At 38.9% G+C, this 24,706-nt stretch overlaps 1 protein-coding gene across 1 annotated transcript in view; it reads right to left on the bottom strand.

Moving 5' to 3' along the window:
- Positions 1-5,321: 5,321 nt before the first annotated feature.
- LOC126176784 (uncharacterized) overlaps positions 5,322-24,706 on the bottom strand; it is a 40,588-nt gene continuing 21,203 nt past the window's right edge. Inside the window, exon 2 of the mRNA XM_049923955.1 lies at positions 5,322-7,115. Within this exon, the coding sequence (XP_049779912.1) occupies positions 6,474-7,115 (642 nt within the window). The 3' untranslated portion in view covers positions 5,322-6,473. The remainder of the gene's footprint in view (positions 7,116-24,706) is intronic.

Raw genomic sequence — 24,706 nt, 5'->3', positions numbered from 1 at the left:
GTGAGTTTTCAAGCAGTTTTATGAGAAATTTAGATGTGTTCATTATTATGTGAATTTGCTGTGTTGTTGCAATAACGGTTGTGGTATAGTGATTGCAAGACTAGGGCTAGAGATTGGCAATATTCAGGGTGAACATTTTGAAATGAGTCATTTTGTTTTGCAGTTGGATGGCATTTGCAGGTTTCATGAGGGCAGAGTGCTTTCTCAGATACAAGTTGTTTGATGTGCTGGCTGGTCTGGATTTTGCATTGTATAGCGTGAGCTCCACATGTTTCCGTTAAAAGATAAATTTTCACATAGTTCTGTTGCCCTTCACTGAAATTTCTATATTTCAGTATCAAAAATATGTTTTACACATTTCTCAGACACTAACATGATACTTATAAACATGAGTTTAAATATTTTAGAAACTTTCTAAAGTTTCACAAGACACCAAGACAAGTGATACGGAAGGTGATAGTCACATGCCTTTGGTGTAGTGTAGTGTATAAGGAGATGTATTAGTTGAAGGAAGCAGGATTGTATCACACAATATAATAACTGGTTTATTTACTTTTCATCTTGATGTCTTTAACTAATTCTCAGACTTTCTTAGGATTGTAGCACAAGTATGTTTTCCAATATTCAATGTTATATACATATAAAAGTATGATGTGTGAGGAATGAGTTACTTTTTTCTTCCTTATTAGAAAACAAATGATGAAATAAATATTTTGCTCTTTAATTCTGAATATGTGATGGTTTCTGATTGAGTGTTTAGGTGGGAGCCTAAAAATTCACATTTTTCCTTGTCAAAAATATATTTCTCTTTTTTTCCAAAACCAAAGATTGTTAAGAGACAGATACTTCACATGTTACACACACATCAATGAAAATAACCAATTTTTGAAAACATAATGTAGTTGGATAGATGAAAAATCTTCTCACCAATTGGTGGCAGGAGAACGCACATATAAAAGGTATTACATATGCAATGTTTTGGAGCCTGTGGCTCCTTCTTCTTGCAGTAGGGTTGAAGGGGAAGGAGGAGGGGTAAAGAAAAGGGAATGTGAGGTTAATAAAAAAGGGTAGAGTTCAGAAACATCACCCAGAACCTGGGTTAGGGGAGACTTACTAGATGGGATGAGAAGGAAACACTGATTATTGGGGACTGCATAGGCAATATTTGAAAACCTGAGAATGTCTCCGTCAGTTGCTGGAATGACCCAAGTATGACCTCAGAGCCCAGATGGCAGGCATCATTTGATGCAATGTGCACCACAATCTGCAGTTGGTTGTACCCTGTTCCTTCAATGGTTGCTAGAGTAGCCTCTTCACGCATCCACAATGAGTGCACCTGGTGTCTTTTTCTTTCTCTTGGTGTTACTTCCTTAAGGGGCACCATCATTCGACATACATTTGAACTGCTGATGATTAATAGAACCCTACCCATTTGCATTTCCCTCCTCTTGACACCAGACAAAACGGGTTTGCCTAAAACAGCTGCAGTGAGTCCCACTGGCTTAGTTTCAGTTTCAGTGAAAGTGTACTTGTTGGTTACTGGGATTGGTACTACAGCATGAGTCCTCCCTGGTCCCTGTCCAACCTGTGAAGGATGCCTAGATCTACCACTGACAATCCACTCACAGTCAAGTGAATGTGTAATGACAGATCTTGTACTTTCTGCAGAGGAAACTGGATTCACAAGGGGGGATAGCACCTGAGGTACCTCTGGTACAGGTATCACAGGTAAGTGACTCTCAGGACCTCATCCAACACACCGATTCACAGCAGCTGCCAATCACTTGACGGTAGTCAGAATGATTTCCAGCTGCTTATGAATGTCAACAGATTTTTCCCATGTTTGAAGACAGCATTCACAGTGGGGCTGCATTATGGCTGGTGCAATGAGTTACAAGGCAGCGAACAAATAACTTCAAATTAAGCCCACTGATTATCTTTTAATCTGTTAAGCTAAAAAGTGTCTAATTCCCTTTAAGAATTGAAGCAAATACATGAACGTGATTTCTGTTAAGACAGCAAAACCCTGTGGTAAAGATTATCAGTTTCCTAAAACGTTTTGAGGTTAATTATAATTGTTAACAAACTCAAAAACAGAGTTAATTTATGATAAATAAAGATAATATATAAGATACTCCTCTTTAAGAGAAAACTAGATGTAACACTATATGGTGGAAAATCTGCTACAGTAACTAAATCACAAATGCCGATGTACTACAGATTGTTCTAATATTATGCAAAGGACAATGGTAGCTTCCAAAAACTCTCAAAAACACACATTTCTTTGTGTTGATATACAATGAAATTCAGGGATGATGTATTCTTTGGCAGAACTGCAAACCACAAACGCTGATTTGCAATTAAATCCAAAACTTTCGTACTGGTAATTTATGAAAATGCAGTACTGTAAGTGTCCAAAAACTCTCAAAAATAAACTATTTCTCACGTAATTGCACAATTAAATCAGAGAACAATTGTTTTGAATGAGGTTAGGCCTATTGTTCTCAAAAATTTTAAAAGAGCACCATTAAGTTTTAGCCTACAATTGACAATAATGTATGAGTTTATTGTGGCACTCCTGAATGTTCAAAATTTTGGAATATATCACAATACAAATGAGTATTGATACAATCAATGAAAGATCATGCAGAAGTGACACAAATGGTAAAATATGTGAATTCAGAACTTCAAATCAGGACATGGATCTTGTACACGCAGTCTCACACAAATGAAATTCTGAAGTCGGCTTTTATATACAAATAAACATTCGTATTATACAGATTTTTCACTTTGTTGATTCTGTGCACACTTCTGCTCTGGTGTGTTGAAGAGGAACACTGCCGCATGAGTTTATCTTGGTCAAAATTGCTAAAATGTGCAGCACCAATGCAGCACGTCTTCTGCCTGTTGGAGCTATTAAACAACATGACTGTTAAACAGGACGTTACTAATGCAGTATCTGAACATTATGGGTTCATTTTTCCTACTCATCCACATTAACTTACATTTCTCTACATTCAGAGCCAAACTTCCATTCATCACACCAACTAGAAATTTTGTCTAAGTCATCTCTAGTTACTCATCTTTGACACCTTTCTGTGCATCACAGTGCATCGCAGTGACTTTGTCAAGCACAAACACAGGTGGCAAGGTTGCAGTATCTGTCCAGACCAGTTCTCACCACAAAGGAAGAGAGAGTAATAAAATTAATCCTTTATTCAGAACACAGATTCAAACTCCAAACAAAATTACAACTAAACTGATATCTAACTCAGACCAGTCAACTAATTAATTAACATTTCAACAAACTTAATTACTGAAATGATGCTACTAAATTAATTTCTTAAGTCCACATTCACTACTGAGGCATTGTATGCGTAGAGGCCCATTGGCTGGACAGGAAGAACAAATTTAACATTTCCAATTTAATTAATATAGAAAATGCTCAAGATGGTTAAATTTTGCTTGGTTTTCTGGTCATTATTTTAGATTGTCATTGAAGCCATGTAAAGGCAGAGGCATACACTTTTCTTCAGTGTTCTGAGAATTCACGCCAGTTCAGGTCACCCAACTTGAGGGCCAGAACTCAGCCACTCCAGGCAGCCAGGAAGCAGGAACTGTTCCACCTCTCACCTCTTTTAGGTTGCCTACAAAGACCTTTTCGTGTACCATTGAGGTGCACTATAGCTCTCCGACAGAGTCTTTAAGTCAATAGAGGATCAGTTCTCCAGCCTATTCCATTGCAGTTTGTAGAGGTGCCAGGTTTAGTGAGCACCCCGTCACTGCCAATTAGTGGCTAGTGCTTCCCATTATCTTGGGAACAGCCTAGGTTAGTCATCTGTGAACCAATCATGATGTTCAGAGTTATTAAGCCCATTGCAATTACAGTAGTAGTGACTGTATTACCACTATGCCTCTGCCGCAAGATATTGGCACTGCAGGTTGACATGTGGCTTGGTAAGTTGTTTTGGCTGAACCCTGTTCCTGTCATCATAAATGTGAATGATGGTTTGTTTATTCTATTGTGGTGGTACATGTTATTTAATTTCTGTGCTCTCTCAGGGAACTAGTCTATATTCTGAAGACGGGTTTGTTGTGTGAACTTGTGTACTTTCAAGTTGTTCAATAGCAAGTCTATTGCTTGCCAGCAGCTACATTCTTTGAGTGATAATTTATGGAAACTCGTAGCAGGGTTATATATGTGTTTATTTCTGAATATATGGTTTTCCAGATTATCCCCACTTTCATTGTCTGTAGCTTCTCCACTGCCCCTTTTGTAAATCAGATTTTTACCGTACTATGAAGGACATGTCATAAGGAATGAAGTCCAGTACCTAGATAAAGAGGTGAGTGATCTGCTAGGGAACAATGTAAGTCAGTGCTTCTTTGCTAATTTGCTACAGTTACATCCACCGATACCCAAAGGTTCAACAGCACCAGGAGCAAACAACTGCAATTGCTGGTCACCCTGTCTGCCAGATAACTTACGTATATAGAAAATAACAGCAGTTACATCACACTTGCCTGTGGCACTCCTGACAATAACCTTGTCTCTAATGATCACTTGCCATGAAGAACAACACGCTGGGTTCTGTTGCTTAAGAAGTCTTTGAGCCGCTCACATATTTGGGAACCTATTCTGTATGCTCAAACCTTCATTCACAGTCTGCATTGTGGCATCATGTCAAATGCTTTTTGGAAACCTAAAAATATGTAATCTGTCTGTTAACCTTCATATATAGTTTGCAGTTTATCATGTGAGAAAAGGGCAAGCTGAGTTTCACCTGAGCAATGCTTTCTAAAACTGTGCTGATTCATCGACATTAGCTTTTCAGTCTCTAGCAAATTTATTATATTCAAACTCAGAATATGTTATAATATTGTAGAACCCTGCAGTAAACCAATGGTAAGGATACCAATTTGTCCTTTTTTGTACAGGAGTCACCTGCACTTATTTCCAGTTGCTTGGGACTTTGCACTGGGCAAGAGATTTGTGGTAACTGCAAGTCAAATAGGATCACCAATGACTCTTAATTCCTGGACCTTCTATTTTTTGTAATTATCAGAAATTTAAAAAATTTTGTATGATTATAGTTGTTCAGTTTACATACCTCATACTGCGTTGTGATTGCAGAAATAGGTTTTTCAAGAAAAGATTGTGCTCCAATGTCATTTTTATTGTGTGGAATCTACAGTTCTTTGAAACAATACTCTTAAGAATGAAAAAATTAACGCTATCATCAACTAGGGTATCATTACCCATGATGTAATGAAAACTCTGGCTGCCACTTCTACTGACTGTCAATCACTACCTATCACCACTCAGAGTCTTAGTTTTTTTTTCTGCCTCACATGTTTCTGGCCAATTGGAGGGACAAATATGCCTTGTGTCTGCAAACTAACTTTCCACACTACAACAAGTAACAAAAACAACATACATTTTAATACAGTCGCTTCAGCCAGTTTTACATAGAATTACAAGGAGGTGGATCATTCCCAATTAAAATGAACATCATTTTTAAGATATGGATGGCTTATATTTACTTCAGACAGCTTTGAGAATTTGTGACTTTGCAACTGTTATGTCTTTTTAGTTGGTTTCAGATACAGCACATCATTTCCTGTCATTGTGACAATCTGAGGTACAATACATTATTTAAATGGCTGATGTAAAAGCTAACATGCCATTCAACCATTATCCAACTGTGTTTATGGAAATGTGAATTATGTTTTATAATTTTTCATAACCTTTCTGTTCATTTTACAGATATGTCAGAAATTCAAAATACAATAAACACTTTTGATGTTTTGTGAATAGTTAAGAAATTGAAAGTATTTGGATAAGTGACCACAATAAAAGGACAATAATTTTTTGTTCATTTTATTCAACATTATTTGAGAATTATGTCCTCCAGAATACAAGGAGAGTTCAATCTTTAAAAAGCAGAAACCTATGCCTCGCTCTTTCCTCAAAACCATGTATTTTATGCTAACTGAATGTATGATTTAAAAATTTAAAGACTTACATGAAATTCAGACTTATCACTACTATACTAAGAATAAAATAGAAATGCAAGCGTTAACCCATCTTATTGGATAACATGCAGATACTATGTAATATACTGGAATGAATCTGCAAAACCAAATTTTTTTAGGTATAAAATCTCACAGGTTTTCAGTAACTCATGTGAAATGGTTATATGGTGCATCACGGTACACATTATTGTATACATTTTCATCATGGTAACTGAATGAAATGTATTCCACATACATTACAAATTCAATCATTAACATAAATAACACGTGTACAATACCAATTTCTAACTTTTGTTCATAAACTAGGTTTGTGCCACAAATAAAACTGAACTAATACATTAAAAATACACTTCATACTTAAATTTTGATCTACTAAGTATATTACCTTACATGACCTTAGTAATTATACAATTTTTAATGTAACAATAAGTGCTTTTCTACACACAAGTGGTGGAAGCTGTGCACTGACTGGTTGCTGAGTTAAAGGCTGCTCCTTGTGGGCAGTCATATAAATATTGGTAGAAAGTACCATTTGCACTGAGGGAACACATATAATATTGAAAGCAATCAAGTGGGTTTATAAATCGGCCTACACTTGTGCAGGCAAAAGGTGCAACAGTAGTTGTTAGAGTTCCAGTTGGATCAGTTACTGTAGGTGATACAGAGGTGCTTGATGTACCACATGTAACATTTGTGGAAAGTGTACAAAGTCTTCTCACTGAGTCAAAAAGAGAGCCACCAGGGCAGTTATACAGGTATTGGTAAAATCCACCAGTAGATATAGGAGAGCACATATAATAATTAGAGCAATTTGTTGGATCAGGGAACCTTCCAGTTGAAGTGCACACAAAGGGTTGTTCTGTTGTAGGGGAAATGGTTGTTGTTACACATGGAACTGTTTCCAGACACTCTAGGGAACAGTCAGCACTGCAGTAAGTTCCTGTTGGGCATACATTGACAACAGGAGTTGCTGGAGGTGTGCCATCTATGCAGGTAACACTTGCAGTATCATTTACACAGTAAAAGCCATCAGCATTACAGACTTGTCCTTCCACTGGGCAGTACAATGCTACAGCAACCTGAAAAATAGTTACATTTCATACAGAAAAGATTCTTCTGTTGTAATGGCCAATGTTAAATATGTATTGTATTGTCACCACCCAGTTTTAGTGAAATTAGTAAGCAGTGGTAAGAAAGCCGCACGATGTATTGCAGTAGCAACTACAGGATGGTAGGCACAGTATGGTAACACGGGGATCGGAATAACATGTACACAGAAGGATTGCATGTCAGGCTAGCCACACTCAGTGGGAAGTGTAACCTTTGGTGGTAATAGTTGTAGCAGACAGGATGATGTAACCACACCAGGGCAAGAGACTTGTTGTGAGTCATGTGACTGGGTCCAGGTTTCTGTGTAACTGAAGTGCATCAGAACCATACAAATAGGTCTGAATTTTAAAGCAGATTCATTTGAAGCCCAGCAGCCATGCCAAATGAGAAGACAAATGTGGTCCATGGGCTGGTGGCTGTCATTCAGCCTGCCATCAGCATCACAGGTAGCCTATGCAAGCATCTCTTTGCTCGGGCAGAAGCAGCTATTTGTGAGCAGCGCAGGCTAGAGGGACCAGAGTGAGGCATATTTGTTTCACCTAGCTACTGATGCATTCTGTATTTAAAGTCAAATAAAGCATTTCTTTTAGTCAGCAATACATCCACTGGGCCTTCCAGCCCATCATCACCACCACTCCTCTACTGGGTGCTGTTGCACTCAAAGGAGTGGTACTAGAAGTGGGATCTTCAAGCCTGTGACTACACTATTTTGTGACAGCAGGGGGAGTAAACAGCACCTGCATTGACACAGGGTGAGGTGAGTGTAGCCTTTTTGTTTTCGTTTCATTTGGTGGAGAGGTCATAGCAAGTCAGTGGTTTTGCCAGGTGGTACTGTGCTTGTGAGTTCAGTATGAGACAGAACAAATTTTTTGAAAAGGTGTAAATATGCCTTAGCTTCCACCTGGTTGCTATGGGCAATATGGGTGTCATGAATAAGAGTTGTGGCTTATTGTCTAGTAGTATATAATATGTTAAGTATGAGTAGTGATTCAGAAAATCATTATTTTCATTTGTAGTAATAATTATTAGCAGATGCTCAGGCAAGTGCAATAAAGTTATAGTAAAGAGTAATATGATAGTGTTACAGTTAAGTATTCTCTGCTCTCCAAGTGGCAGCAAGAGAACACACATACAAAAGATATTACAGTTTGCAAGCTTTTGAAGTCAGTGACTACTTCTTCTGGCAGAAGGGTTGAAGGGGAAGGAAGAAGGATGGAGGAAACGTACCAGTGAAGTTTAGGAAAAGGGGTAGACTTCAGTAAAGTTGCTCAGAAGCCCAGGTCAGGGGATGCTTACTGGATGGGATGAGAAGGTTATTTTTGCTGAGTTAAGTGTTCTCATAATTTGATTTTGTTTTGTGCAGAGCAAGGAAAATAGCTTGGGTTTAAAGCATGTAAGGTAGTGAAAAGTGTTTTCAGTTATGATTTTTTAACTGATAAGAAGTAATCATGGTGTCGTCAGTACCACCAGGAGGAGGAGTTTTGATATGACACAGAGCTACCAGAGAGGAACTGTTTAAAATTTAAGGAGTAAAGTAGATAAGTTGCTAGTAGAAAAGATAGAGCTCTCTAAGGGGTTACAAGCAGTTGATGATGAGATGAAGGAAACAACTTATGGCAAAACTCCAGAGTACAGGGAGAACTTATGGAGAGAGCACAAAGACTGGTTAATGGAAAACATGCCTCATGATGTGAGGAATATATTTATTATGCATTTGATGGAAAAAAGTGAAAGAGAGGAAGCAGGATGGCAAACTGCCATTAATGTAGTTAAACTTGTCAATCGTGAGAAAAGTATGACTGAGTGTCCTGATTGGTTTGATGAACTTTTTTGTGGGAAGATTAAATTAGTCATAGATGGTGTCTTAATTCAAGTTCCTGGGAATTTAAGGAGGGCACAGTGTAACAATATTGTTGAATGTAAGGAGATTAATGTAGAAGTACCAGCTCCAATACCAAGTAGAATTGTGGAGTCTGATGTAGCAGGAATGAGTGTGGGACATACCAAAGTGATTAAGTGTGGGGATAGTGACTTAGGTGATTTAAGTGCAGTAGTATCTACCCCACTGGGTGATGATGGGTGTTGTGTTGCGGCTGGAGAACCTGAGCCAGATGCAGAGGGAAGTGCATGTGTCAATTATTTATGCATTGTGCAGAGTGGAAGTGCAGACGATTTTGTTGTTTTAGATACTACATGTAATGCACAAGAAATTGCTGATAGTTGTGTTGCAGATGTTTTGACAGTAATGGTACAAGCACATATATTTCTCATAAGCAGAGCAAACAAAGCAAAAGGAAGAGAAAATGACTTCGTAGATTGGATAATCAGATCAACAGGGCTGAATCTGTGTATGTGTATGCCAGAGGTTCAGAATGTACCATGAGTGTAAGTACTGGGTCACAGTCTTGCAGGGCAAACAGTTGATGTACAGACATGCTATTTACTGCACAGTCACAGTCTGATACATGTCAAGTGTGAAGTGGGTGAAGGATACAATGCAAGGCTAAAAGTAAACGTTCTAACTGAACATCATGCCAAAGTTAAACTTCAGTGATAGAAAGTTGTTGCCAGTGTGGAGCTGTCATGAAGTACCTCTGTTGTACAAACAAACCAGTTAAACCATATACAAATACACCATGGTGCAAATCATGTGGTATAGTGCCACCAGGCAGTAGGAAGTTGTTTTGGGTAAACAGGAGTAGCAGAAAACCCAGCATTTTGAGAGGAATTCAGTCCTTAATGATTGCTACAGTGGGAGGAATAAGTGAGACTACTTGTCAACATATTGTGAATGATAGTAGTGTATGTGGTTTTCTTGTGACAGTAGTTTTGGGAGTATGTGTGCTGGGAAAGTGTAGGGGGAACTGTTATCGCAAGGACAAAGTTCCCAAAGTTATTCCAAAACAAGTAGTTAAAAAACCACCAGATAGACAGATGAGATGCAACAAAGCATAAGGATTCACTGGAGCCAGACCATGTTGTGTTGAAGCTGATATGTTAAGGGTAATTGATCAAGAGAGAAAGAGTGTCATTTTCAGCTTGTAAGTTTGGAATGTAGAGTTAGAGGTTTTTGTTGCATAAATGTGGGAAGAGGTCTAGCAGTGAAATATGTTTCATAGTATCTGAATCAATGTACATGGAAAAGGTCCCTTGAGAGATGTTGGAAGATTAAACAATACAATTGAGAAATGAGAAATAAATTTACGGAATGCAAGGAAGACAGAGTGCAGTCATAAGAATTAGGGTAGTAGTTTTGTGGCATTTAAGAATAGCCAGTCTAGTAGCATGTACTTATTCTGTGGATTAAGGTTGCAAGAAGTTACAATTGAAAACTGGGCCTGAGCAAGACCTAAGGGGCTAGATCTTCCCCGTGCAGGGAGTAATGTAGTGTCACTACCCATTTTTACTGAAATTAATAAGAAGTGGTAAGAAAGCCACAGGAAGTATAGAAGTAACAACTGTGGCCTGGTAGGAATAGTACGGCAGCATGTGAGTCAGGATATCATGTACACAAAGGAGTGCATGTCAGTCTACCTGTGCTCAGTGGAAAACTAGACAGTGAAGCAGTAATAGTCAGACTGGGTGGGACAATGTCACCACAGCAGAACAAGACTCTTGTTGTGAGCTATGTGATTGGGGGTCACATTTTGATGTAACAAATGTGCCTCAGAAGTGTATAAAAAGATCTGAATTTTGAGACAGGTTCATTCAGAGTCCAGCATTACCTCCATGATGCCAGAGTCATGCCAGATCATGAAACATCTGAGCATCACCTGTTGCAGCCGTGGGTTCAAGACCAGTCAGGTCAGCCACCACCAGCACTGAGTTCCTTCTGGGATTTGGTGCCACAGCACTGCTGACTTACCGTTTAACCTGCTGCCATCTGACTCCAGCCACAGGGCAGTGAGTGAGGTCCCATGCACAGCAATCTCTATGTGGCACCACAGTGAATGCATGCAGGACTGAATCATCAGAGTGGGCATTCCATGGGGGGACGTTGTCACAGGAGAAGTAGTGTGCTGCTGATTTTGGGGGCTGTGATCTAGTGACAGGCTGTTGCCCATCATTCAGCCTATTGTCAGCATTAACCATTGACCTACATGAGCATCTCCTGACTCGTATGGAAGCAGCCGCTGAAGAGCCAGTGCTGGCCAAGGTCACCAGGGTGAGACAAGTTTGCCTCACCTAGCTAATAATGTGATGTGTATTTATAGTTGAATAAAGCATTTCTTGGCGTCATCAGTGTATCCACTGGGCCTTCTAGCCTGTCACCACCACCACCATTAATTCTCCCAAGTGCTGATGACATGTGACTGACATATTCACTGTCTTTTATTTTCCATTTAGACCTCTGTCCATCAATCCATCCACCTGTATCTAACTAGGTTATGCAGGAAGCCAGTCAGTTCTCTGTTGCATTCAGTCAAATCTTTTGTCATATAACCCAACAGTTGTATTGTCCAGCTTCCCCCCTGCCATATGTTAGTTGCAATAGATACTAGCTACCTAACGGGTGAGCAAGGGCATAAATATTTGACACAATTTTTTATTTAAATGAGAAAGCAGCTCATTTGAAAGGTCAGAAAATATATTACACTGCTTGGTTTAGTCTGTTTGCTTCAGATTACATATTTATTAGACAATCTGTACTTGTTGAAATGGGTCCTACACATTTGAGCAGTATTCTAGGATGGGTCACATGAGTGATTTGTATGTGATCTCCCTTGAAGACTGACTGAATTTCCCTAGTGTTCTATCAATGAAGGACAGTCTACAACATGCTTCACCAATGACAGAGCCTAAGTGACTGCCCCATTTCATATCCCTTCAAGCTGTAAAAATGTGGTATTTGTATGAGCTGAGGGATTCCAGTTGTGACTCTCTGGTATTGTAATCATAGGACACTACTTTTTTTTTTTTTTAACATTTGTGCAGCTTTTCTCAGACAGCACTTTATTATAGGTAACTGCATAATCTGTGAAAAGTCAGAGGTTACTATTAGTATTGTCCACCAGGTCATTAATATACAACATGAATAGTAACACATTGTCCTAGGGCATATCTGAAGTTACTTCTATATCTATTGATGAGTCTCTTTCCAAGATAATCACCTGTGCGTCCCGTACCGTAAAGTCCTCTATTCAGTGACAAATTTCCCTTGATGCCCCATGTGATCATACTTTTGGTAACAGGCATAGATGTGATGTTGAGTCAAATGCTTGCCAGAAATTGAGAAATACTGCATATACTTGACTGCCTTGAACAATGGCTTCAAGTATGTCATGTGAGAAAAGTGCAAGATGGTTTCTTGTGACTGATGTTTCCAGAAGCGTTATAAGGGGAAAGGAGAGGAATGAAGGGAAAGAACTGGAGAGGTTTAGGACAATGGGTAAAGTTCGGAAAAGTCACCCAGGACCCCAGATCAGGGGGACTAACCGGATGGGATGAGAAGGAAAGATTGATTGTTGGGGACTGCACTGGATGAGATTTGACAACCTGAGAGCTTAAAAGTGGAAGACACAGTTATATACAAGACCATGACTTTCTAAAATCATGCCCCAAAATGAGGTCCATTCTGTCTGAAATTTTGCCCACCACACCTAGAATAGCTTTTCATCATCCTTCCGATCTCCACAAATCCTTGTCAGGCTCTATGCTACTTCTGCACCCATCTCCCTACCCTATGGTTCCTACGACTGAGATCATACATATTGCAAGACTTGCCCTATGCACCCTCCTGCCACCACCTATACCATCCCTGTTACTGGCAACATATATACTGCCAGAAGGAGAGCCACCTGTGGAATGACACGTAATATACCAGCTGTTATGTAAACACTGTTTGGCCTTTTACATCAGCATGACTACCACTGAGTTATCAGTTAGGATGAATGGGATAGGTAGAGGGTGGATACCAGCAACACACAGTATCCAGTTGCAGAGCATGCTTTACAACATGACAGTCATGACCATGGTGCCTGTTTCACCATATACGCAATCTGGATTATTCCCCCAGACAACAGTTTCTCAGAACTCTACAGGTGGGAACTAGCGCTGCAACATGTCCCTAGTTCTGGACACCCACCAGGACTTAATTTACATTACTTTCTTCTGTCTCAGAATTTCTTCACAGTAACTACTGCTTTCTTCACTCCATTTTAGTTTTATATATCTTTCATTTTCAGATCTGTCTATTTTCTTTTGCCCTCTCCCAGCTCTGTTACATACAATGCACTTAACTTTTCACTCTTATTAACTCATACATGGTGTTTTAGCAGTAATCTCAGTCTTGCACATTACCCTGTCTTACACCTTTAAGCTCTCAGGTTTTCAAATCTTGTCCCGAGCAGTCCCTGACAATCAGTCTTTCTTTCTCATCCCATCTGGTAAGTCTTCTCTGACCTGGGGTTCTGTGTGACTTTTCTGGACTCAACTCCTTTCCAAAAACTCTCCAGTTCCTTTGCTTTCACCCCTCTTTCTTCCCCTGCAAGCCTTCTGTCAGAAGAAGGCACCACCGACTCCGACAGCTAGCATAACTAAAACATTTTCTTCTATGTGTGTTCTCCTGCTGCCACTTGGTGAGTGGGTTTTTTATGTATCCAATTACATTATATTGTGAAAACTTGATTATTTTCATTGTGTGTGTGTGTGTGTGTGTGTGTGTGTGTGTGTGTGTGTGTGAAGGTCATTCTGCTCAAGGTACCTTATTATGTTTGAGCTCTGATTATCTTCTAAGATTCTACAACTACTAGATGTCAAGATTATTGCAAGGTGGTTTTGTGAATCACTTCTGCTACCATTCTTGTAGAAGGGTATGACCTGTGCTTTCTTCCACCTTTTGGACACTGTTTTTGTTCAAGTGACCCATGATAAATTAAAGTTAAAAGAGGGGCTAACTCAATTACATTCAGTACTGATTCTGATAGGGACTCCATCAGGTTATGGAGCTTTGTTTAATTTAATGATTTCAACAGATTCTCAAAACCACTTATGTTAATACTTGTTTGACTCATCTGACCAGACATGTGCACTGTAGCAGTAATTGAAAAAATGTCATGATAATCTCTCCAAAGGCAGAAGATTCTGGATTAGTTACCATTCAGATCTCTGCGAGGGAACTGCCAAGGAGATAACCATGAGAAAAAGATTGATTAAAAATGGAAAGGGCAAAATTTTATGAATCAAATTGTGAAATGTCAGAAGTCTGGATGTGCTAAGGAAGCTAAATCATCTGAAAAGGGAAATACAAAGCCTCATTTAGATACAGAGGCAGCCAGTAAAGTGAAAAAAAAGATAAAGATTTCTGGAAAGATGAATATATGGTAACATCAACATCAGCAGAAAATTGTGTTGGAAATATGATTTTTCCCAAATAATAAGGTAGAGCAGTGATAGGACTATTCTCATCAGAATCAGCACAAAGAAAGTACCAGCAACAGTAACTTAGGTATTCATGCTGGTATCACTTGCAGAAGATGAAGAGATAGAAAAGGTTTATGAAATATTTGAAATATTTATTTATTCCATGTGATCTGATGGTACACAGTGTGTTGCAGATGTCAGAAAATATCATTTCACATTGTTAACATATATTAACATAGTCCTATAGTGTCCTAATGTATTATATTGCTCAATGTTTTCAATTTAACACAAACAGCAAGATTACTGTTTTAAGTATTCATTTACAGAGTAAAAACAGTGACACAACAAATATGACTTCACGGCTTTGCTAAATTTTATGTTGTCTTCGATGGACTTAATACTAGTGGGAAGATTGTTGAACAGTTGGAGGCCCATGTGGAAAGCTCCCTTTTTACACAGTTGAGTGTTTGTACATATAACATGCAGGTTTGCGTTTTTCCTGGTGTTGTGTTCATGTATTTCATTATTTTTTATGACTCTGGGGTCAGTTTGCACTATGTGGTTTCAGAAAAATTTTAGAGTCTCAAGAATGTAGAGGCAAGGCAGTGTAAGGATTTACAACTTTCTGAAGATGGGTTTGCAGGAGTCTCTGGGTTTGCTCCTAGTAATAATCCTCATTGCTCTCTTCTGGATTCTGAATGTGCTTATGTTTTGTAGCATGGTGCTTTAGCAGGCCACCTATGCCATCATAAGGCCTCTTCCCACAGCCAGTAGCACTGTATACCCACTCAGTTGGCACAAGTGACTTACTCAATTCAAACAGCTGGTAACGATTTTTAAAATGACTAGGAGCACCATCAGAAATAATGATGATCTTCTTTGCCCCTGTTTACAGTTGGAGAATTTTGATCATTGTACTTCTTATGCAAGAATTACAGACTAGTTCTTAGCAAAAACACAGTGAATCACTTAACATAGCTCTTCAGCCTGTACACACCCTTTCACTTCTACAATGTGTTGTTGTTGCAATTTCTTCAGATGCTTGCATGTTACTGCTTTCACTGAACATGTACCAAGTTCATCAATGAAACTGTCAAAGGTAACAGTTTTCTTAATTATTTTACTTCCTATGTTGCATATGTAATTTCTGAAGAGTTATCTGCTATGTACTCCAGGACAAGAGTCTGTAAAGACAGGTCTCCCTTTCCAGAGCAGTCCACATTCTTGAAACAAACAAGTCTCTCACTTTACATCACAGACGACTAACGACTTCACATGCCCAAACAAGGTGTCATATGTCACGTGCTCCAGTAAGTTCTTTAAATTTACCACACAAAGTTCAAAATCCATGCAGTACACACATGAACAGACATCTCTAGGTGGATGTGAAGTGCATAAAATTTTGATCTTCCAATATGTAAAGTTGTGTAGTTGTTCTTATAAATTCCAAAATTTTCTTTAATATTGCAAGTCATGTACCTCTTCACTTTCACAATTTTAATCTGCCAGGAAGTTTCATATCAGCACACACTTTGCTGCAGAATGAATATTTCTTTCTGGAAACATCCCCCTGGCTGTGGCAAAGCCATGTCTCCACAATATCCTTTCTTCCAGGAGTGATAGTTCTGCATGGTTTGCAGGAGAGCTTCTGTGAAGTTTGGAAGGTAGGAGGTGTGGTACTGGTGGAAGTGACGCTGTGAGGGTGGGTCATGAGTCTTGCTTGGGCAGCTCAGATAGTAGAGCACTTCCCTGTGAAAGGCAAAGGTCCCAAGTTTGAGTCTTGGTCCGGCACACAGTTTTAATCTGCCAGGAAGTTTCATATCAGCATGCACTCCACTGCAGAGTAAAGATTTCATTCTGGAAGCTGAATTGATATTTGTGAAAAATTTGTGAACAAGAAGTGCAAGAGTGTTTTGTTTAATTTCCTTCTCAAGATAGAATTTCTACTTTGAAGAGTGAGGTCAGTTTTTCTGTAGTATATTCACCCATAGCTTTAGTAATTTCTCTGTACTTTCTTGATGCGTAGAGCTTATGACTCAACTTCACTGGCGGCAGTTTTTTAACAGGACTAACACCTACCTCTGTACTTGACTGATTCAGGGTATTTAATTCTGCCTCTATTGATGCAAGATCTGCATCATCTGCACCATGGGAGGCTTCACCTTGTTGAAATACTATCATTGTTGTTATTCTATCAAAACTTTTAGAACACAAAAAATCGTCACTTGAAACATCTTCACATTGAAACAGAGTCTTCAAATGAGAAACATTATTCCCAACATGAACAAAGTGTGTTTTTTGCTTATTTGTCTTAAATATCACTCTTTTATGGATAGTCAAACAGTCAGCATACTTCACTCTCTTGTGGCCCCAGTCAGAAGACATTTCAAACAGTCCTTTTCACAAAACACACTGCAACTGTGTCAATTGGCAAATTTCTCAAAAAACACAGAACTCACTGGATGGTCTCAGATTTCTTAGAAGCCTCTTCAGTAAACAAATTAATGCTGATAAACTACAGTACAGAAACCTGCAACAGACAACCGTGACAAAGAAACTGACAAGAAACTACAACAAAGTGTAAGAAATATCTGCAACAATGACAGTGAAAAAAAGTAACTGCAACAAAGAAAGTGATAAAAAATAATTACAGCAAAGAAAATAGAAATAAACACCGTAACAAAGCAATTAGTAAGAAACAACTTCAGTTAAGACATAAATTACTCTTGATAGTTAAAAAAAAAGATTTTTTAAAATAAAACCTGTCCAACTTAAAAGTGGAAGCTCTCCTTTACAGAGAACATAGTAAGTACTACAGAAAATTTAACTTTTCTGGATTGGCATTTTTGAAAAAAAAATTTCTGTAAATTATAAAAAAATCCAAAAGGCGAAAGTAAATTAAGTTTGACAGATATGTCCAAACAGAGGATACTATTGTAATGATAAAGCAATTATCTTTCAAATAAAAAAATCTAACAAAATATCTATAACTGTTATAGAGATACAGCATTTTAAAAAATTTTCCGAAATTCGCATCTTCAGAATGGTGTTCACAGAGTCACCTTCGGAGGCCTGTATCGCGGGGCAGAAATGTTTTTGTAGAAAACAGAAAAATATGTGTTTCTTACTTACTCCTGAATTGCATATGCTAAATTCAATAACGTCTGAGACTATGAAGGTAATCCCCTGCCTGAGGTGATATGGATTATGCCCATTCTAAAGTTAATTTCAACTCTTAACAGAAAATACACTGTTCAAAATTCACGAGAGGGCTAAGTATATTTGGTAAAAGCCTGTAGACACAGGAAGATTGCAGGTAGATTACATCATGGTCAGACAGAGATTATGATATTAGATATTGGATTTTAAGGGGTATGCAGAATCTGATATAGGCTCTGTTAACAATTTGGTAATGGTGAGGAGTAGAGTGAAGGGTAAGAGAATCATTCAAAAAAATCAAGATGGAAAGAAATGGATACTTAAGTACTGAGGAATGATGTATTGTATTTGAAGGCTGTTGATACTCTGATAATGAGCACCATTTGAAAAGGTATGAAATTTCTAAAAAAAGGGGAGGCAAAGAAGCTGACCTGAAAATTATATGTATGAGGAAGGTAATGCAAAGAAACTATGGATAATTGAAGAAATTCTTCACTTGATCAATGAAAGAAAGAAGTAATTACAAAAAGGTTTAGTAAATGGCAAGAATACAGAAATATGAGTAAGTCACTTGGGAATGAGATAAATAAAAAGTACCGGGAAGCCAAGGCAAAATGGCTACAGAAGTAGTGTAAAAAAAAATATATCTGAAGGGCTGATTCAATGTATGGGGAAGTCAAAACAACCTCTGGTGAAATTAAAAGCAAGACTATCATCATGAAGAGAGCAATGGAATCGACCTGAACACTACAATGGTAATCCCATTGTTAAATGTAGAAGAGAGAGCAGATGGTGCAAAGTGTACGCTGAAGGCTTCTACAAGGGGAGGAACTGTCTGATGATGTAATAGAAGAAAAAATGAGAATCAAATGGATGAATATGGGACTCAATATTAGAGTCCATATTTCACAGAAATTTGCATGACTTGCAATCAAATAAGGCAAATGCATAGATAACATACCTTCAGAACTTCTGAAATCATCGAGAAATGTGATGAGGACATAAAAAGCAGTCTGCCATTGGCAAAGAGGACAAATTCTCTGCAGAACTGATTAGAAGATTAACATCTAAAAACAATGGGAAGAAGAAGGGACAGAATGGTAAAACATTTACTAAAATATCAAGAAATAACTTTTTCTATTTACAGAACAGAAGATGGAGGAAAGAAGGATGTACTAACACTGAGATAATCTAGTATAGAAGAATTCATGAGACTTGTGGTTTCTACACTCTACAATACTGTAGATGGTAAAAACTGCACAGAAGTGAAATATATCCTACAAGTAATTGAGAATAGTGGCTGCAAGAGTTACTTTGAACATAGGTTGGCACAGGAGAGGAGTATGTGGTGGGTCTAATCAAACCATTCGAGAAGATATATTGGTGACTGGCAAGGGGGGAGAAGGTAATGTTCGGTTAAGTAAACCACATCAGAAGTTGTGCAGGCACTTATGCCTGGCAGTTTGAACACTATTGCCTCTGTCATTGCCCCGTTCTTGCTTTTATCAAGTTATTGTTCCTCTTAAGCATTCTTTCTCACAGTTTTTGACTGTTTTCATGATGTACTAACCCATTTTGTGTAATTTTTTTGTTTTGGTAGTTTTGTTGGTCTTTTATAATCTGAGAGTTATTTCCTTCTAGAGTGTATGTCATTATCTCTCGCAGCAATGTGGTACATATTACTCCATAATTATGAGACATATATAGTGTGACAAGCAGTGGAGTCAAGGAAGCAGACAACGTACTTAGAAATACTGTTGTCACAAACCCCACTTTTGCTGCTATCCAATTTATTGCTGACATGACTAAAATTCTGTTTGTAGATGATTTTAATCTCTGAATGACTTTCTACTTACATAAGAGAAGATGGAGGAAAGAAGGATGCACTAACACTGAGATCATCTCGTATAGAAGAATTCATGAGAATTTTGGTTTCTACACTCTACAATACAATTGACATGAGACCAATGTATTTTCTCCCCTTTTCCAGTAAGTATTTGCAGAGAAATTTTGTTTTTCACTTAAAAAGAGGTGGATTTGTTTTAAAGAATGCAAAGACAGACTCTGTTTAAGAAATCAAGTTACTGTCAGTTCAATGAGACATTTAAAATATAGGCTGCTTCTGCACTTTTTACTCATGTGAGTACTTGCAGTATAGGCATCCCCATATTCTTGTCTTTGCCTCATGAAGTGTGATTTCTTGATGCCTAGTGCTTTTGTTGGTTCTGGTACCCGTGTTTGTGCTTAGCTGAATTAGGTGCTACATGTCTGCTGAATCACTGAAGCAATCTCGTTGGATTTGAAGATTTCCACTGCCATTCTTAGGCTTTTGAAATATGGACAGACACACTTACGGTGTTTGTAGTGCAACATTCAATGCCAGCAGCAACTTGCCAAGACATATTAATCACAAACATCTGAAGAATGGGATTTTGAATTTTAAATGTAATATTTGTAATTAAAACACTTATATATGACAAGTTCAGGAGGCATAATTCTGAATGCTAAAAGGCTTTGCGGGTGACATTTTCTGTCCAGAGTGTAAATACAAATGTGCAGAATGATATGTAAAGCACCCACATACTCTGTTCACCATGAGACACTCACGGTACACAAAAATCTTGAATTTTCCAACACAAATAAATGAGAAATGTGAAAATTTAGAGTGAAAAGGGAACCAATGAATCAGTCCATGCACAGTATAGAGCAGTCTTTTAGAATCACAGGTAAAAGTACCAAATTATTCTTTCTCTGTTATAATGTTGTTTACAAACCTAGAGAAGCATACAGGCATCACTAGAAGCTGTTAGATAGTAACAATGTGGAGGCTACTGCCTAACTAACATGGAAGCTATTTATCATTCCACTGGTATTATTATTTTTTTATTTGATCCATGTGATCAGATATTACACAGGGTGCTATATACTCACCCTGCATCGAAGATGCTGAGTCGCCAATAGGCACAACAAAAAGACTGTCACAATACAAACTTTTGGCCACACATGGCCTTTGTTGAAAACAGACTACACACAAAATGCAAATGCAATTCACACATTCACGATTGCAGTCATGTTTGTGTGTGTGTGTGTGTGTGTGTGTGTGTGTGTGTGTGTGTGTGTGTGTGTGTGTGTATGCTGTCTTTCGTGTATTTTCAGCAAAGGCATTGTTGGCCCTAAATGTGTATTGTGACGATTTTTTGTTGTGCCTATCTGTAACCCAGCATCTCCGCTATATGGTGAGCAGCAACTTTCCTTTTTATAATATTGTTAAATTCCATTCTGGATTTTCCAGTGTGCTGTAGAGTCACACAAGATGTATTAGTATTTGCAATCATATTTCACCTACAATACTTTTTGTAGGTTTATATAAGGTTTGCTTCACTCAGTGGTTCATGTTGTACATTTAAACACAACTTGTAAATTTATTGTTCTATGAAGACTTTTATAGAGTAAAAAAAAAGTGACACAGAAAATAAGGCTTCATAACTCTACAGAACTGTGTTTTGTGATTCACAGAATTTAGACTTGAGAGCAGCTTATCTAACAGCTGGGGGCCCATGTGTAATGCTCCCATTCGACAGAGTTGTGTGTTAGCTTGTAACATATGCAGATTTGAGTCTGGTGTAGTGTGATGTTTGAAAATTTCACTGTTTGTCTTAAGTCTGCATTCTGATAGAATTAGGAGCTTTTTTTAAGAATGTATAAGTAAGGCTATGCTAGGATCTCCAGCTTCCTGAAAATGGGTTTGCGAGAGTTTCTACTTTTTCTTCCATTAATGATCATCTTGGTTCTCTTTTGGTGTCTAGAAGTGGGAAAATTTCACCAGATTATCACACCATATCTCAGGTGATCCTGCATGTATGTGCAGTATGCAGTTATTACTGTTACATGCTAGTGACTGCATGCAGCACACTCAGTGAATAGCAGTCTGACTTATTCTACCATTTATCTGCTCATATGTTTATTACATTTAAGGTCAACTTATAACAGATCCAGGAATTTGAGAATTCACTGTTAGCCTTTATTAGCTGATTATTTACTATTACAAGTGGTTAGCAGGGATTTGTATTTTGTGTGATCTGGAAGGTCATTGAAACTGTTGTTTCAGCGTGGATGGTTAATTTGACTGTCTGCTGCCAAGTTGTTATGTCGTTCTATAGCCAAATTCATAGCCTTCTGTTCTGTCTCTGTGTTTTCCCCTTTGAGGAGCACAGTTGTGTCATCTGAAAAAATAATAGTTCTGTCAGCACTAACTTTCAAACAGAAATTATTGATAAGCAAGAGGAATAGCAGAGGTCTCAGTACTGAACCCTGAGGCACACCTAGTAGTGTGGAGTGCGGGGGATAGGGGTGCATCAATGAGTGCAGAGAAGAGTCAAGTAGGCCATGTTGCTATCTTCTGGTACAAGTAAGATAGAACGTTTAGGATTCTTGTCTGGCCGTGAGGAGATAGGTCACATGGGAAGGTGGACCACTGCTTGGCATCCTGTGGAAGGCAGTAGTAGTAGTATTAGGATGATGTAGTGTCTAAGCCAAGATGGAGGTAGAAGGGATTGAGCAGTGCAGGAGAGAGGCGTGGCAGAGGTATCGTGGTGTGGAGATGGCCATTGGTCAACAGTGTGGCCAAAACATCATCCTCACTGGCATTGGGTGGCAGTTTGAAAGACCAAATGAAGATGATATGGATGATTGGTGAGCTGTCCTGTGAAGGCTGCAGGGTAGTGCACACAAGGAGAGTGCTGTTGCAGAGTTGTAGAGAAAGGTCTTCAGGGTATAAATCTGACATGTCAACCATGGACATGGCGCTGTTGATGTCTGTAGAGGGAGGAGAAGATGTTGAGTATTTGCACTAACTTGGCTCATCTACCATTGATGGTTGAACATTCATATAGGGCGCTTCATGGCACACCATGGATGGGAGAGGAGGATCACTATCACATGGGAGAGAGGTGTGGTGTGAAGAGCCTCTGTCTGCACCCAGGAAGGAAACAAGGTGAAGTATCCTGGTCGATTTAACCCTATAGAATGAAAGTCTTTGTAGCTTACCATTAAGGAGGATGTTGATGGTGTTATCACTTTGCGAGAATATCTTGTAAGGACCAAGTAGGGGGGCTAAACAGCCAATTTGATGTGTCATACCATAACATCACTAAGTCACAAGAGGTCAGTTCTTCATGGATAAACATGTGCAGTAGCAAGTGTGGTCATAGAAGAGGGGTGTGCAAGTTTGAGATGTGAGTGTCAACCTACTTGACTAGTACCAGGAGTTCATCCTGACATGAGAGTGCAAAATCTTCAGTGAACTCAGCTGGTAGTACTAATAGCTCACTCTACAGGATCTCTGCTAGAGAAGCATTCGGATCCTCCTTGTATGCAAAGTGAATGGCAAGTAAGACCCACAGCAGGGTCTCGGACAACAAACTGCAGTGACATATCAGCACCACCTTGAATGTGCGGTGCCAGGGCTCCATGAGCCCTTTACTTTGCAGGTGATAAGTAGTAGTATGGAACTTATCCAGAACACTCATGGTACACAATATGGCAAAGAGGGAGGACTCAAACTGGCTTCCCTGATCAGTCATTATTGAAGAGGGGCACCCAAAGTGTGTGACCCATGTGACAACAGAGGCATGGGTGGCAGCATCAGCTGTGGTGTCCGTCAGTAATAAGGTTTCATTCAATTTGTCATACAATCAACAGCTGAAAGTATACAGGGTGGTCCATTGATCGTGACCGGGCCATATATCTCACGAAATAAGCATCAAATGAAAAAACTACAAAGAACGAAACTTATCTAGCTTGAAGGGTAAAACCAGATGGCGCTATGGTTGGCCTGCTAGATGGTGCTGCCATAGGTCAAATGGATGTCAACTGCATTTTTTAAATAGGAACCCCCATTTTTTATTACATATTCATGTAATGTAAAGAAATATGAGTGTTTTAGTTGGACCACTTTTTTTGCTTTGTGATAGATGGCTGGGGTTGCATATGGCATCCCGACACTTGTGGTGTGCTGGAGATGCCAGGAGTAAGTCACTTACTCCATAGGGTCATAGAGATGGCTCACAAGACAGACAAATGTGGCATTGTTGGTCATTATCTAGTGAATGTCCAAGTTTTGGGATTGTCTCTCTGAAGTTGAGGTAACCATGGAAACTTGAACAGTGAGACATACTGCATCATGGTAGGCAGCATGAGTTGGGGTTGAATCACAGGCTGAGGCATAGCAGACAGGGCCTTGTCCATGGTATCTTGACTGAGTGATATGGACATCAGGTCGTAGGGAAGTGACATTTCACCTGAGGTCATCGTGCCTTGGACGAAGTGGTAGCTGCAGTTGGTACATGATGCAGTAACCACTGATACAGTCTAGACCAGCATGGAAGGGGTGACAATGATCATTGGGTAGTTGTACAACACATATGTGAAGGGCAAAATGTTTGGCCAAATGGAAGCTGTCGACATGATCTGTGCATAACTCTCCATTTACTGATGTGGTTGAATAGCCACTGGGAACACAGTATGAATGGCTGAGGAGTGTCAGAGAGTAACCCTGCTTCAAATGAAGTGGGCTACAGTCCTGTGCAAAAGAGAACACTCAGTTATAAGAAAGTCTTCGAGTATGCATTGCTCACGTCATGTACATTTTACACCACTGCAAACCGGTAGAGGTTAAGTTAGCTGTTAGTGGTGTGGTCGAATGCAAGTGCATATTTTCACATTCACTCACACACTCTGTCATTGCCAGAATCTGTGCTTCACAGTCAAATGTCAGTGGGTGACTAGAAAACACATAATGAGAATTATCTAGTGCCAGATGCTCCACTGTTGACATTACTGTACACACAAAGGACAACATGTGTTTGCTTACCAGAAGGCTCAAAATGGTTCAAATGGCTCTGAGCACTATGGGATTTAACTTCTGGGGTCATCAGTCCCCTAGAACTTAGAACTACTTAAACCTAACTAACCTAAGGACATCACACACATCCATGCCTGAGGTAGAACTCAAACCTGCGACTGTAGCAGTCATGCAGTT

This window comes from Schistocerca cancellata, chromosome 3 (assembly GCF_023864275.1).
Source record: "Schistocerca cancellata isolate TAMUIC-IGC-003103 chromosome 3, iqSchCanc2.1, whole genome shotgun sequence".
NCBI classification, from domain to species: Eukaryota; Metazoa; Arthropoda; class Insecta; order Orthoptera; family Acrididae; genus Schistocerca; species Schistocerca cancellata.
Note: the sequence above shows the minus strand (reverse complement) of the source record. Positions and strands in the feature narration are given on the sequence as shown.